This window comes from Podarcis melisellensis, assembly GCF_964234715.1.
Source record: "Podarcis melisellensis genome assembly, chromosome: 1".
NCBI classification, from domain to species: domain Eukaryota; kingdom Metazoa; phylum Chordata; class Lepidosauria; order Squamata; family Lacertidae; genus Podarcis; species Podarcis melisellensis.
In genome coordinates this window covers 73,083,566-73,098,718 of record NC_138528.1, presented here as the reverse complement: position 1 = coordinate 73,098,718, position 15,153 = coordinate 73,083,566, and the positions used below count along the sequence as shown (strand labels likewise).

The 15,153-nt window shown below is 44.5% G+C and overlaps 1 protein-coding gene across 1 annotated transcript in view; it reads left to right on the top strand.

The window, feature by feature from the left end:
* The first annotated feature begins 8,911 nt into the window (after positions 1-8,911).
* The window catches only part of CD81 (CD81 molecule), a 57,710-nt gene continuing 51,468 nt past the window's right edge, over positions 8,912-15,153 (top strand). The window contains exon 1 of the mRNA XM_081904409.1: positions 8,912-9,158. Within this exon, the coding sequence (XP_081760535.1) occupies positions 9,093-9,158 (66 nt within the window). The 5' untranslated portion in view covers positions 8,912-9,092. The remainder of the gene's footprint in view (positions 9,159-15,153) is intronic.

Below are 15,153 nucleotides of genomic sequence, written 5' to 3'. Positions count from 1 at the left end.
GCCTCTTTTCAACACTTGGTAGGACGCAGTCAGGTGCTGTTCCTATAATTGCTCCCAGTAGCTGCAGTCCCTTACAAACAGTACAGAGTTAACCAGCATGGAAAAAAGTTTTAAACATAGACTAGGCTTCTGAAAGGGCCTGTGCTAAGAAAACTAGCTCTTGGCTATCGTTGCTAATGTTGTTATCCCAAAGGCCAGATGGGAGGCCACGTGATTGCCGGCTGCTTCAAGGAAAATGAAATTAAAGTGCCCTTCTTTCTCTCCCTTATGTATGCAGGCAGTGCTGTTAGAGTTGCCGAGGTATTAGCATAATGTGTGCTAGGCAGTAAATCTTCCTGCACCGAGAAGACATTTGCACAGCTGGCAATGGCTCTGGCAGAGACACAAAGGGCAAATGATATCCCAGCTGAGCCCTATGCAGAACTCACAGGTAACCTAGTTTGGCTCAAATGCAAGTGGTGTTCACCGTTTTCCTAGCCTCTGGCCTTGTCCTTCACCTTTCCCCACTGGTTTATGGAAGAGCACAAGCACTGAGATGAAATGGGCAAAAGAGGGGAGAGATGAGAAAGGAGCACCATGATCCCAGTTGGTGCCAGTTTCAGAAGAACATAATTTGCGACTCGTGGGATGGAACATGGTTTCATTGGCAGAGCCTGTGAACTTGGCCGGGACTGTCTTGTCACTAATAAGCACAAATTGTTCAGAGAAAGGAAATTATTAGCCATTTCAGTCCAGTTCAGTTTTGTTGGGGGGGTGCAATTTTTATCAGTTTGTATACATTCTTATTGTGAATTGTTCTTATTATTTTTATTATGCATTTTGTGCTTTTATATTGTAACTTTGTGTTGTGAACTGCCCTGAGACCTAGGGGTATGGGGCAGTATACAAATTTAGTAAGTAAATAAATAGATGTTCCTTATTTACAGTTACATTTCTAATGATATACAAATAAGCATCTGATTCACTGCTACTGAATTTGTTGCTTCCTGGCCTTCTTTCAATAAGTCCTGGTATATAGTTGCCCTCTATTTTTATGGCGGCACTTTGGATATTTTGAAAGTCCCCCCTAAAACCTTTTAAACAGATGTTGATGGACTATAGCTCCCAATATCTCTGACAACTGGCCATGCTGACTTGGGATGGTGGGAGTTGCAGTCCAACAACACCTGGACGTCTACAGCAGGCATAGGCAAACTCAGCCCTCCAGATGTTTTGGGACTACAACTCCCATCATCCCTAGGTAACAGGACCAGTGGTCAGGTATGATGGGAGTTGTAGTCCCAAAACATCTGGAGGGCCAAGTTTGTCATGCCTGGTCTACAGTTGCTCCATCCCTGAAGCAGAAAAACCATTCCATGTTTCTACTATGGAGGTGGGACAAGATTCACGGCAAAGTTCAAAAACCTGCTCTTCCATATATGCAAGAGTAAGTTGCAAAGGGCACTGTATTTTAAGAGCTCTGGGGGAAAGGCAATCGCATGTGGTCTGGTCTGAAGTACAAGAGTTTGTCCCATTGCCCTTTCTAAATGGTTTCTCTGCTGTTCTTTATCCTAGGTAAAGGTATAGGTAAAGGACCCCTGACAGTTAAGTCCAGTCGCGAACAAACTCAGTGCTGATTTTCCACTAGTTTAGAAGCAAAGTCAAACATGTTCTGTTATTGTACTTTGTTTCTTTTCTCCAAACGATTAAGACCTTTCGGAGATTTGGTCCTAACCTGCCTTGTACCCAATGTAACATTTCATTATTATAGTTTGTTTGTAAACAGCAAAAAGGGGCTGATATCTGACAGTTTGACTACTCCACAATGGGTGTTTTCTTACTTTCTTCTTTCTTCTATCCTGGTTTACTATTCTTATTTTACATCATATGAAGCAAAAACAACATAAGGGAGTTGCATCTTGACCAAGCATTCATGTTCTGGTGTATATTTAGATTATGTATTGCATTTGCGCTCGACATCTATTAAGAACTGTGTGCTGGGGGCAGAAGCATTTGCAATTTCTTCAGGTCTCATCTTGTTAATTTGGTTTGTCCTCAAGGGCAGCTATCTCAGTCTCCGTCCCTCACAGTCATCTCTCAGAATAGACTATTCCCAGTTAAAGTTATTGCTATAGTCTGTATGGATAGTTTCTCAGGTGCCTGGGAACATCTTTCGTCTTTCAGTCTTATAAGGCAACTTAGAGCCCCGGGAACATTAGCCCCCGGAAAGATGAGGACTAAAGACAGTGCTTAATTTCCCAGCTCATGTTTTGAAAAGACTTGTGGGGGAAAGGCAGGAAATGGCCAGTGACTGGATAGTGTGGGTTTTTTTACCCAGAGGGTGGTACTTGGGGAGCATTGTCCAGTGTAGGGTTCCACAGGGTTCATTTTAATCTCCCATCTACATGAAATAGCTGAAATGGGGTCATTTGGAGTGTAGGAGCGCATTGTCAGCAATATCCTGATGATACATAGTTCTACTTCCCCTTTATATCTGCAGATGTTGCAGTAGATGTTGTAGTGAAGTTGGGAAATCTTGGTATGCCAAACACTGGTTCACGCAGGAGTGAAGCATTGTGGGAGAAATAAAATTGTGGTCTTCTGGGGAATGGGTGTTTGGTCTCTTTAACTGTAAAACTCCCTGTCTCTAGAAGTGTGAGTCAGTTACATCTTGACTCTAGGCAGGATGAGATGTTATCTGATTTGCAGACCCTGGCACAGCTGGGGGCCTGACTGTGGATTGGGTTGTAAAAAGGCACAGGAGGCTATCAAGTAATTTACAATTTAGGAGCCTGGTACAGTGTGTAAGAGAGGCCTGGGCAAGAAGGAAGAGCCTTTTCATCTTAAGGTCTCTGAGTCTAAACAAAGTTCAGCTGTGCTGGTCTCCTGACAATCAGGAGATATAGTCTAGTCCAGTGTTTCCCAACCTTGGGCCTCCAGCTGTTTTTGAACTACAATTCCCATCATCCCTGACCACTGGTCTTGCTAGCTAGGGATGATGGGAGTTGTAGGCCAAAAACATCTGGAGGCCCAAGGTTGGGAAACACTGGTCTAGTCATACAGCCATTGGTAAATTGGTAATTAACCTAAAGAAATGATTGGTCCCTAACCTGTCCTCCACCTGGGTTTTCAAGGATAAAGGATTTGGGAATTCAGATGCAAAGGTCAGAACATCTTCCCTGGTACTTCGCCTGGGGGCGTTTGACCAGTTAAAGGACTCTTAACTACTCTCTGTGTTTTGAACTATTGTTGCTGTGTGAGTATGGTTTTAGCTAGTTATATTTTACACTGTTTTGATTTTTTGTTTGTAATCTTCAAAGAAATGTGCAACTTTTTGAGTGGCTTGTTTAATAAACTTGGAAGAGGACTTTTTGTATTTTGTACTCTGTGCCTTTGCTTGGGGAAGCTAAACTGGTGCCTTACCATTTGGACACCTACCTGTTGAATTTCTGTCTGCGTTACGGTAAAGTGACTCAGGGCTGGGCAAACCCAGTAAATATTGAAGGGGGGTTCTCCTCCTTGAACCCCATTCGAGGGTGGTCCAGGAAAGGAGGTGGTGGCAGCTTTACCGTTTGGCTTGTGATTTGGAACGACTAACAATCTCTCCCCCTTCCTGGCCAAGTCCTGCTGGTGTCTAGGAGGAATGGTTGGGGTGGGTGTGTGGATAGTTCCGCTCACTACAAATGTGCTAGACCAAAGTGTTGCCTCTGTAATGAACTGGATGAGAGCCAATAACTGAAGCTCTATCCAGGCAAGACTGAGACACTGTTAGTGAGTGGTTCCCTAGAACAGAAAGATGGTGTTTGCCCTGCTCTGGATGGGGTTACACTCCCTTGGAAGGAGCAGGTATGTAGTTTGTGGGTTCTTCTAGATCCTTTAATGTCAGGCAGGACACGCATAGCACTGTAATCTAAACCACCGAGCCTCTTGGGCTTGCTGATCAGAAGGTCGGCAGTTCGAATCTGTGCGACGGGGTGAGCTCTGTTACTCTGTCCCAGCTCCTGCCAACCTAGCAGTTCAAAAGTGTAGGTACCGCTGTGGGAAGAAGGTAAATGGTGTTTCTGTGAGCTCTGGTTTCTGTCAGTTTCCCATTGCACCAGAAGCGGCTTAGTCATGCTGGCCACATGACCTGGAAAGCTGTCTGTGGACAAACACCGACTCCCTCGGCCTGAGAAAATGAGCGCCGCAACCCCATAACCGCCTTTGACTGGACTTAACCATCCAGGGATCCTTTACCTTTTACCTTTACATTACTGCCACCTGAGACTCAAGTCCTAGAATGATTGTAGAAATTATTGAAATTCAGTAGGAGAGAGTGCACAAGGTGGAGTGAACACTCAGAACATCGCTAAGGGGAAGCTCCTTCTCCTAAGTCTGAAGTAAAGTGAGGGATTCAGTGTGTTGCTGAACCTGATTACGCTGTTTTGTTCATAGCTGAGGAACCAGATCAGGGATGGCTGGTGGTGGCTACTGGGGATGGGACAGTCTCCTCTATGGAGGGAAGGCTGGATAAATGTGGTTCAGTTTGCTTTTTAATGCAAAGCAACCACATTTGCACTGCCTGAAGTAGTATGCAAACCCAAACACAGCTGGCTGCTGAAATTCGCCCTCCCTTGGATTTTGCAATGTAATTCTCCAGCTCCCCACAAAAAGTATACAGATGCATAATATTAGGGGGAAATGGGCATAAAACTGCATGTATTCATGGAAATACCATTAAAAAGGCATTCTTTTAGGGGAAATGGCTTGCAAACATGTGTATTATTAGGCAAAAACATACTCAAATTCTGATGAATTATTCTGAGAAATATTGCAAACTGCTGCAGAAATGTGGAGAAGTAGCTTAAGACTGAAAAACTGTGAAACTGGAATGGACAGATCCATCCATTTGTACCTCCATCCTCTCTGGAACTGGGATGGTTTTCTTTGTTGGCCCTTTTGAGAGACGCCTCTGCTGGGTATGACATCATTCATTTGTTGGTCTCTGGTTTTCTTGCTCTCGTTTTCCTATACAGCAAGAAAAATGTTGACGTGCAACCAAGAGCAAGTTTTGGGCCAAAACCTGAAATGTTTAAAAATAACTCACTGAACAAAAACAATCTGGTCAGTCCCATTAAAATTCTGCACTATATTTAGCTAATTAACTTTTTAAATGCTGGCTTTTAAATCTGGGCTGCTTTAACACGATTGCTCTGGGTGAGTTTCACTGCAGCAGCATTTGAACTGTTAAACATAAACAGTTTCGGTCTTCATATGGTAGAAATATAAAACTTCTGCTTAGTCTGTGTTCCTGCCTTGGAGGAATGCTTTTAAAAGTGTCCAGAATTTTCCAGCCAGAAGAACAGATTGGAAGAAGCTGCACCACAACTCTGACCTATTTTCAATCCTATGAACAGCTCTGGAATGTGAGAATTTGTGAAAGGTGAAACCAAAGCAGAGTCTCTGGGTATGTGCAAAGTACTGGTCCCCAACTATAGGCCCAGTCTCTGCTTGTCACCATGCATTTCCTCTGGTAATTAGGGGGCAGACTTCCAAGGGTGAAGACTTACGAGGAAGGAATCACTATATAGAAGACTTTAACTTAGTTTCTGCAAATACAGTGACAAAGAGGTCCAATTAAAGCAGGGATGTTCCTGGACTCCAACTCCCACCAGCCCTACCTGATATGGCCAATAGTCAAGCATGATGCGAGTTATAGCCCAACAACATCTGAAAGGCTACAGGTTTCTCACACTGGGTTATCTGGATGAGAGCCCATCTCTGTGTCATTATTCCTCCCAAACTTTTATGTAAAGTTCGCCCACCCTGTCAGGGTTAGGTCTCTTTAAGGTGCACAATTTCTCTAGCCTCCATTCCTTCTAAGTGGGGGTGTCATATAGGGATGGAAAAGGACATAGGCCTTTCCTGGAGCACATTCAACAGACCATGCTTGGACGGGAACACAGGCATGCTTGAAGCAGTTAGAAAACATAGCATTTGCCAGAACTGTGCCTTCCCTTCCTGGGTCATTGTTCAGAGAAAAAGATGGCTGCCATCTTTCCCCCTCCACCTGGTACAGTACAAGCCCCTGTAAGACTACTCCCTGGTGCTGTAAACCAGCAGTCATGTTAAGAGCTTTCATTCATCAGATTATAGCCTCAATAGAGAAATTCTGTTTGTTGCTAATCTGGAATACCTGTATGAATCCGTTATAAGTAACCTCAGCTTTTGAAATAGGCCCACTCCCTTTCTCTACATTCTGTTGTCCAACAGGAACGGCAGTCACAGGTAGCTCACAAATTATTTTAACTTTAGCCAAATCTAAGTATTTCAACAACTACTCAGAGACTCCCTCCCTTGTTTATTTTTCAGCGTAGGAAATTGTCTTTCCCTGGCATGCACTTCACCCATCCATGTCCTTTCCCAGCTGCTTGAAAAGGTTCACATGTTGGTCGTGATAGTAATTATACCTTCAGAAGGAAGACTTGCAGTTGTACTTGCTCTCCCTGTTCTCCATCATTTTCTTACAAAAACTTGCCTGGTGCACCATAGATGGATATAAATATTGAAATCTGGCAAGGAAGAGAGGCAGATTGCACACATGGGAAGAATTTGTAGGGTGTTTTTATTTTTTAAAAAAGCTGATTTAGGCAGCAGCACGTTTCCAACATAACAGAGGGTGCCAGCCATCCAAAGTTAAGAACTTTAAAGGCCCATGGTGAATAAGAAATGGTGAATAAGGTGTGGTACTGCTTTCCAACTTCCAACCTCCTTAGTCTCAGTGTTGCATTTATAGAACTCAGCAGGGAGGAGAATGGGAGCAAAACTAAATTACTCTGCTGTGACAGTCACCAACTCTGGCTCCACCTGTTGGGCTCCCTGTCTGCAGCCCTACCATTCCCAATGTGCACCTGCCACCACTGCTGTTAATCATCTTAGCAAAAGCCAGGGAACTTCCCAGGGATACAATGATTTCTCCACATCCAAGCCTGTTCTGGAATGATGCCCAAACATTCGATACTCTTAATGTTGGAAGGTCAGGAGTTATGATTATGGTGTAGTGCTTAGCATGCCAGATTAGGATCTGGGAGACCAGGGTTTAAATGTCCACACAGCCATGAAGCCTACTGGGTGTCCTCAAGACCAAGTACTCTCTCTCTCTCAGCCTAATCTACATAAAAGGGTTGTTGTGAAGATAAAATGGAAAGTGGGAGAATCACATATGCCACTTTGAACTCCTTGGTGGAATAGTATGGTATAAATGTATTAATTAATTAGAAATGAGCTGAAACTACCCATTTTCCAGGGTTCCCAAAATCTGAGGATATGAGTCTCCCAACAGCAGAAAGTCACCTTCTATAAGAGTGATGAAAAGGGACATGAAGAGGCGCATCACTAGCACACCTGTTTTAATCCTGCCTGAATAGGGCTCTTGTGACATAATATTTTTGTTGCAGGATTCCTGATTGGGTAGGATAATTAATCCAGGAAGAAGAAACTCAGGAACCCTTGGCAGCATATAGTGGTACTTCGGGTTAAGAACTTAATTCGTTCTGGAGGTCTGTTCTTAACCTGAAACTGTTCTTAACTTGAGGTACCACTTTAGCTAATGGGGCCGCCGCATGATTTCTGTTCTCATCCTGAAGCAAAGTTCTTAACCCGAGGTACTATTTCTGGGTTAGCGGAGTCTGTAACCTGAAATGTCTGTAGCCCAAGGTACCACTGTACTAGATCAGGTTACAGGTGAATATTCACACTAGTTTTTCTGCGGGGAATTCCCACCCCTCTGAAGTTTCCAGTTTTAAACTGAAAATCTGGTAAACGAGAGAATATCTGGCACAGTTCCAAATAAAGCACACTTGTTGCAGAAAACCCAGGAAAATGTACCTTCTGGTTTTCTGACGGGCAAAAGAACATGGCTGTATTGGCTGGGGCTTATAGGTATTGTAGTCCAAAACATCTGGAGGGCATCAGGTTCATGAAGTCTTGACTCCAGGCATTTGCCCAAGAAACTTACCCTAGCACTTTGATCTTTTAACACACCTAGGAGCCATTTGGCATTGATAGCCAAAGAATGTATGTTGGACCACCATCACGGACTCAAGGCAGGCTGTCTCATCTTAAGAGACCCATACATACTTCGAACAAAGTCTGAATTTCTCAGATTTCCTCTCTCTGATGAAACCTCTGAGTGTTTTCCGCCACTCTCATTTTCCTAGGAAAAGGTCAGTTTGCAGGGTGTCCTCTGAATATTTTTGCAGTTGTTATCTACCCCCACCCCAATAATGCCCCAGGTCTGCAGAAGTGTGGCGGATGCAACATGATGGCCAGGTTATCAACACAGTTGCTGCTGCTGCTACTGCTGGCATGTGAAGTGTCGCAAAAACAAACTGGAAAAGGAAGAATCAGTGCTACTGTCTCTGGTGAGACCACACCCAAGCAGCTGTTGGAGAACCTCACTGAAATGGTTTCCCTTTTAACCCTGCTCAGAAATAGGGCAGATAATTTGAAGAGACAATCTGCCTCCACCACTAACAAGTGCTAGAAGTGTGCTGTAGGGACCTGTCGATTGCTTAGTGCGGGGATGAAGAACCTCAGGCCCCCGGGAACCCAATGCCTCGACATCTGGCCCCAGGCCTCTCCCCTCAGCCCCCCCCCCACTCCAGGCACCAGATATATGTTTTTAAAATAATACCAGGCCTGCGACGTGGGCTCAGCAGATTGCTGCTTATGTGCACTCGGCTGCCCGGTTTTGCCAATCGCTCTTCCTACCAGAGCTTACAAAACCAGCCTGTTTTGGGTCTGGCCTGATTCCGCCGGGGGGGGGCGGGAATGGGGGCGGCGCCGTGACCATTTGGCTGAAGCAGCCGTGAATGAAGAAAGGCGGAGGAGCCGCCTGTAGGGGGCGCTGCTTTTCTCTCCTCGGCGGCGAAGGAGGAGGGACCTGGCTGCGCGCCCGGGTCAGAGGGAGAGAAGGAGGGAGGGGAGAGGTAACGGGAACCGAGAGAGAAGCATCCTGGCGAGCTGGTGCTCCTGAAAACAACAGCGGAGCCCACCATCTGCAGCAGCAGCTCCTCCTGCTCCTAAGCCGAGAGACCAGGCCACATCCTTGCCGCCTGCAGAAAGCCGCCGCGATGGGAGTGGAAGGCTGCACCAAGTGCATCAAATACCTTCTCTTCGTCTTCAATTTCGTCTTCTGGGTGAGTCGCTTCGGCCGCCGGCGGCGGCGAGAGCTGAGCCGGGCGCTTGTGTACTGCTTTGGGCTTATCTCCCTTCCCGTGGCGCCGCCGCCTCCTCCCCGCTCCCGATTCCCACCAGAAACAAGCGAGCAGCAGCCTCGCCATGGAGCCCGCGCGGATCTTCTTTTTCCCCTGGCGCGCGAGAGGCGAGGAGGGAAGGAGCAGCGCTCGCTCTCCCGGCTGCCCACCTGACTGCGTCGGGATCCCCCCCCCTCCGTGAGGCTGGGAGCGAGGGGATGTAAACAGCCACGATGTTTGGGTTTGGAGAGGAGGAGGAGGCGGCTCTCCTTTGGGCAAAAGCAAAGCAAAGCAAATAACAAAGCAAAGCAAATCAAATAACACAGGATCGCGCGCCAGAACAGCGTTAAAGCATCTAGGCTTCCCCTTTACGAGCAGTTCTGGTGGGGTGGAAAAGAGGGGCTGGGCACCACGGGCACATCCTGGCAGAGCCTCCATGCCCCGAAACCGGCCAAATATATAGATACTAAACATTGCCAGGGTTTTGACTTGGTGTGCGGTTTTGTAACGGCTGCTTTCACTTCTTCTAAAGTTCTGCTCGATCAATCAACTTTAAAGTTAACCGGGGGGGGGGGAGGAAGAGAGAGGGGCCGACAGTTCTTTTTTGGTTGTTTTGCAAGCCGAGTGTGACACATCGACGCCCGAGTCCAGACAGCAAGAGAATGGTTGGCTAGTCTGAGGCGCTGAAAGTACAGTATTTGAATAAATCTGGGCATTAGAAGTGCATGCAAACTTCACCCTAGCAAATGTTTATGGGAGATGGGGGAACATTAGTTTCCTGTCTGGTAAACAGATTTGGGAAACAACGACAACAACTTGCATCCGGTGTGATTTTGGGGGAGGGGGGCTATAAAGTTTTGGGTTGTTTTTTTGCACCCAAAAATGGCTTTCAAAAACCCCACTAATCTTATATTCTCTCATGCACATAGCGGATTCTGAAAGTGATACTTCTCAACTTTAGGCAGTTCTTTTAAAGGGGGCGGGGGGGGGGGAAGTGTCTTGGGTGTGGGAGGAGGCACTAAAAATATTTGTGGGAAATAAGGATGTTTTAAAATGGATGACTTGCAGTGCCTTTCAGACTGCCTCTCATGATCTCATCTTTCCTTCTTGGCTGCAGAATTTTGCACCGACCACACCCCAAATCTCAGAAGAATTTAGGCTTCTCTTGGGTTCCTGTGGCTTTGAGCTAAGAAGGGTTTCAAATCTGCTTATACCATATTTGATAGACATTGGAAGTTGAGTTGTACAAATCTGAAGGTTGCTGTTTACTTTACAAAAAGTAAAGTATTAACCCTGAAGGAAAAGGATATCCTTGGGGACAGGGTTGCTAATTTGGGGACTCCTAACAACTCCCAACGTATTTTGCCAGTGGGAGCCACTAATGGAGTTTATTCCAGGCATGCATATGAAACATATTTTTGGTTGAACACTTGTATGTCTGATATCCCCACCATTATAGTTGCCAGCATCAGTGATTAAAAAGCCCCAGGACCCACACATTTTAAAGAATACTTTTCTATAGGGAAAGTATTACCCTGGAGAAGCATTGCTAAACCTGTCATCCCCACCACTCTTTAATGTCCTGTAGCATTGCTGCCATGCACCACTGCTCACAACCCAGCCATCAAACCGCCAGGTTAACTTCAGCCACCTTTTGGATGATGTCATTGAATTAATCGAATGATAACAGCCTTGAACTGTAGTTGAGCAAACAGGCTCATATCTCTTGTGTCTGCCGTGTGCTCATATAAGGGCACTGTGCTTGCTCTCTCTTTTAATGGAGAGGCTCGGAAAGTACAGAACGAAATCATCTCCCTGTTGTTTACACAGATATTTAAGGTATAACCATATGCCCTGTTACCCAAGAGGAAGAAACACTGAACTTAATGGGACTGTCTTCCGAGTAAACCTGCATAGAATTCTGCTGTTGGCATGCATTTGGTATGGAGGTTCTGTCATTCCCAGTGATTTTCTGGGTCATTTTGTCCTGCAGCTCTTATAGACTTAAAGAGATTAATTATTAAGCAACCCCTTTGTGCTCTTCATGCTAGAATTACCATTATTTCCCAAATGTGCCATGCTCCCTAAACCTATGGTCACTGCTATCCACTGGACTGTGAAGAGAAAAAGGAGGTGGGGAGAGGGAAGAGAAGTCTGGCTAGATCACAGCTGCCCTGGTCTGAGGCTCATAGTAATTCTGGCTCTACAGGTAGCTGCCTCAGGGCTGCATCACTTAAGCAGAAGACTTGAAACCTCATTGAGAAGAAATCTATGGCGTACATTTTACAAAGTATCATATATGTATTGTGCAGGCCAACATCACTGCCTTCTTTCCCAACTATAGACGGATTAGTTAACTCTCTTGGCACACAATGAGAGATTTGTCTAAGAATCTATTGTTTAGTGATTTGTTGGTGATGTATAACGGTGGTGTACTTCATTTTCCAGTAGTGGATTTATTAGGATTTGCAAATGTTTTGATTGCATTGCTTGCCTGTAAACCTATTACTCTGAGCTGAGCCCTTGCACTTTGAATCCTTCTAGAAATACATAGAAGTTTAATAATAAATGTTACCTTATGATTCCAAACATTTTTGAGAATGCTTTTTTATAGCATAGCTGCACATAGCACTAATTTAATATGTGTCCCTTTGACTGGAAAGAATTCAAAGAATGCGTTTATTTTTCTTTGCTCATAGAATTAATTTGGGATGCTTCTTTTACCTATCTGGCTAAGAACAGCTCTCTCCTGCAACCATATATAATTCCTACTGACCACCTCTGAAAAATAGAATGTACAGACTTGTTCCTAAATTGATATATTTTGCTGTGATGGGCTTTTTTGTTAGTTTTTTTTTTAAAAAAAATAGTGCTTAAAATGATAAAAAATTTAAGTAGTTTACATAAAAACACAACAGAATCCATTGCAACTACGATTTCAGAAATTGCAGTGAGAGTGTACGCAGATGACGGTAGGTACAAAGGGTCATCCATACAGCCCTGCATCTGAAGATGGACACAGAAGGATAAGTTGGCCAACTTCCTTTTGTGAACCTCCCTCAGCTACCCTTACGGAAGCTCAGTTTTGTTATGACTAGGGAAAGCTCATTGTGACAAGGTTTTCAAAGTTTGTCGTCCTGGCTGTGAGAACATGATAAGAACTCAGGGGAGTGAATTACAATAATAGTCTGCACCTGCATCCAAAGCATGATATGTGCTGTAAATTCAGACCATTCCATTGGCAATAACCCTCCCATGGGAATAAGGAAACATAGCATCTCTGACTGTGTTGTGTGCCCCCCCCCAACTTACTCCTTATCTTGAGGGCCTTTTCTTACCTTTTGTCTTAAACTTCCTGTTGTTGTAGTCTGACATTGTGCTAAGAATGCAGAGCTCTATGGAAGTGTTGAAATTTAGCAGGAAGGATATATAAGAGCTATTCGGCACCCCATCTGTTCATGTCAGTCTTTTGTCATGTCGAAAACAGTGTTCAAAACTCCCATTGTTCTAGGCGCATTTTGCGACAGGGAATTTAATTAGCGCAAGCCGTTTCTGAGCTCTGGGCGCAGTACTCCGCCTAAATTTCAGATTAAAACTGCAGAGTGGAAGGAAAGGAGGACCTTTTTCTGCCTCCTCATTTCCAGCTACTCTCTGAAGACTGGAGAAGGGGGGCGGGCAGGGGAAGGACTAGACCATGTGAAAAATGACATAATATTTTAGCTGCAGTTCATTCATTTTCAGCTTTGTATTCCTATTATAATAAAGTGTGCCTAGACATTCTGTTGTTGCGCCCATAACCTATGTTTAAGGTGCCATTTAGCTCCTAGTTTTCATATCTCAGTTTCTAACACTGGTCGAAAATACTCCTTAATAAGGATTGTGGCTTTGTCATTTTTCCTATGACCACTTGGTTCCATCCACCACTGCTTGGCCCATCTTCTCTTAAGCAATTGCTCAAGAGAAATGCATTCTGTCATAAAGGGAGTGTGGTCATGGGTGGTGGAGGCCTCTTTCCATTCTCTCAACTTCTCTAAGCCCACATCTAGACCACCTTAGGAGCATACAAAGGCTTTGTCATTAATGCATATTCATAATTTGACTTGCAGCTGGATTAGGAACAGTGCCCATTTAAAAGCTTTGTCTTTCAGGTGAGACAAAAACTTTAGTGTAGGGTCTGCAATGACTGTTTGACATGCATGATGAACACGCATGTGAATCAGATTCAACATGGGATCCTCACTAGCTATGAGAAAGTAAGAGGCTACACAGAGTTTGTTCATGAAAAAAAATGGTTTCTGTTAAGCCATTGCCATCTTCTTCCTCTACTTCTTGGATCTACCTGGAAAAATAAATGCTGAACTATCACTTCTTACAAAGTAACAGAAGTAGGGATTGTATCAAAACAAATGTTTAAACAGATGTTGAAAAAAGTAACCTTTGGGAATAGTGATCACAATGCTTATTCTTGTTGTTTCAGTCCCAGGTAATGTCTTACGGGAAAATGAAGTAACCTGTGCAGATGATAGCCCTACTGACTTCCAGGTGTTTATGGTTCTTAATTTAAGCAATTGCCACACCACAGAGTAGTTCTTTGTGTTGTAGAGCAGAGATGGGGGAACCTGTGACCTTCCAGATGTTATTGGAAACTCATTGGCCCCAGTTGGCATGGCCAATGGTCAAGGATGATGGGAGTTGTACTTGAACAACATCTGGCAGGCTGCTGGTTCCCCATTCTGATCACTGAAATGGTTGAATTAAAGCACAACATTCATGGAGGTGGCTGGAATGTAGAAAATACAATCTTAGCAGCAATGTACATAGGCTGAAGAATCATGTAGTGCAGCTTTTGCTGGTCTGTACAGACTATAGGTGGAAGCCAGGGTAACTCATGTCATATGTTTCGTCAGGAGGTTGGCAGGGCAGAATCGCTGTACGTAGAAAAGAAGCAAGTAAGAGAGAAAGCTGATTCCCCGTTCCTCATAGAATTTTCATGGGTTGTACAAACATGGAATAAGTATATTGTGATACTGTATGAGAATGGGGGGTGGGGGGAATTGTAAGACAAACACAACTACGGTGAGTGTTAGGAAATAAATGCAGTGTGAAAAACAGACGAGCAAAAAGCCTGCATTGGGCCTTATATTCAGAGAAGGCTGCAAGAACTCCAGAAAAGTTAAAATGCAGATAAGCTTTGCTGTCTTTAAAAAAACCCTCTATTAATCAAAGCAGACACTCAGCATGTCCCCTTGCTCCTGTTTCCATTTTGAATACAGACTCTGTGTCCGTATGACAGGCTGCTTTAAGATTAGCAAACAGCCATTGCAGGCTGCCTCTGGTGACTAAGAACCATCTTTGGTGGTTATGCAGGTGGGGAGAAGTAAATATTGTTTGTTTCAGGTTGTCCTATAACTGACTTTACATATAGCCTGGTTAGCACGACTTGTCTTCACTTCCATAATTGCTCTCATGTCAGTTGGGGTGTATATAGAAGTTTCTACTCACAGGATTCCTGAGATAATGGCTTTTAGTATATCAAGCCATGATACTCGTTCACTTGGGAGCTGTGTGGCTTCTGTGGTATATTAAATGTCCACTAGAAGAATGATTTGAGCCGAATCCTTTGCCCAGACCAGCATGGTTCCTCCCACCAGTGTGGGCATGAGGGTTTGGTGGGTTTGTGGGCTGGTAGGATTATTTTGTAGGCTAATAGATTTTGTACAATTGGTTTTGTCTTGTTTTGTTGCAAGGCTGATCTAAGCAGTGTTGCAAAATGTTTTTTTGTCCTAGAGGTCGAACCATTTGAAGAGTCAACCTTACTCAAAAGTGGCGCTCCCCCCCCCCCCAAGTTCCATGACACAAAAGCCTGTGGGAGCCAGAAAGATTCCCAAGACTAACACCAGACTGACTTGTTAGTATGCAAGGTTCCTCTCTCCCCTGC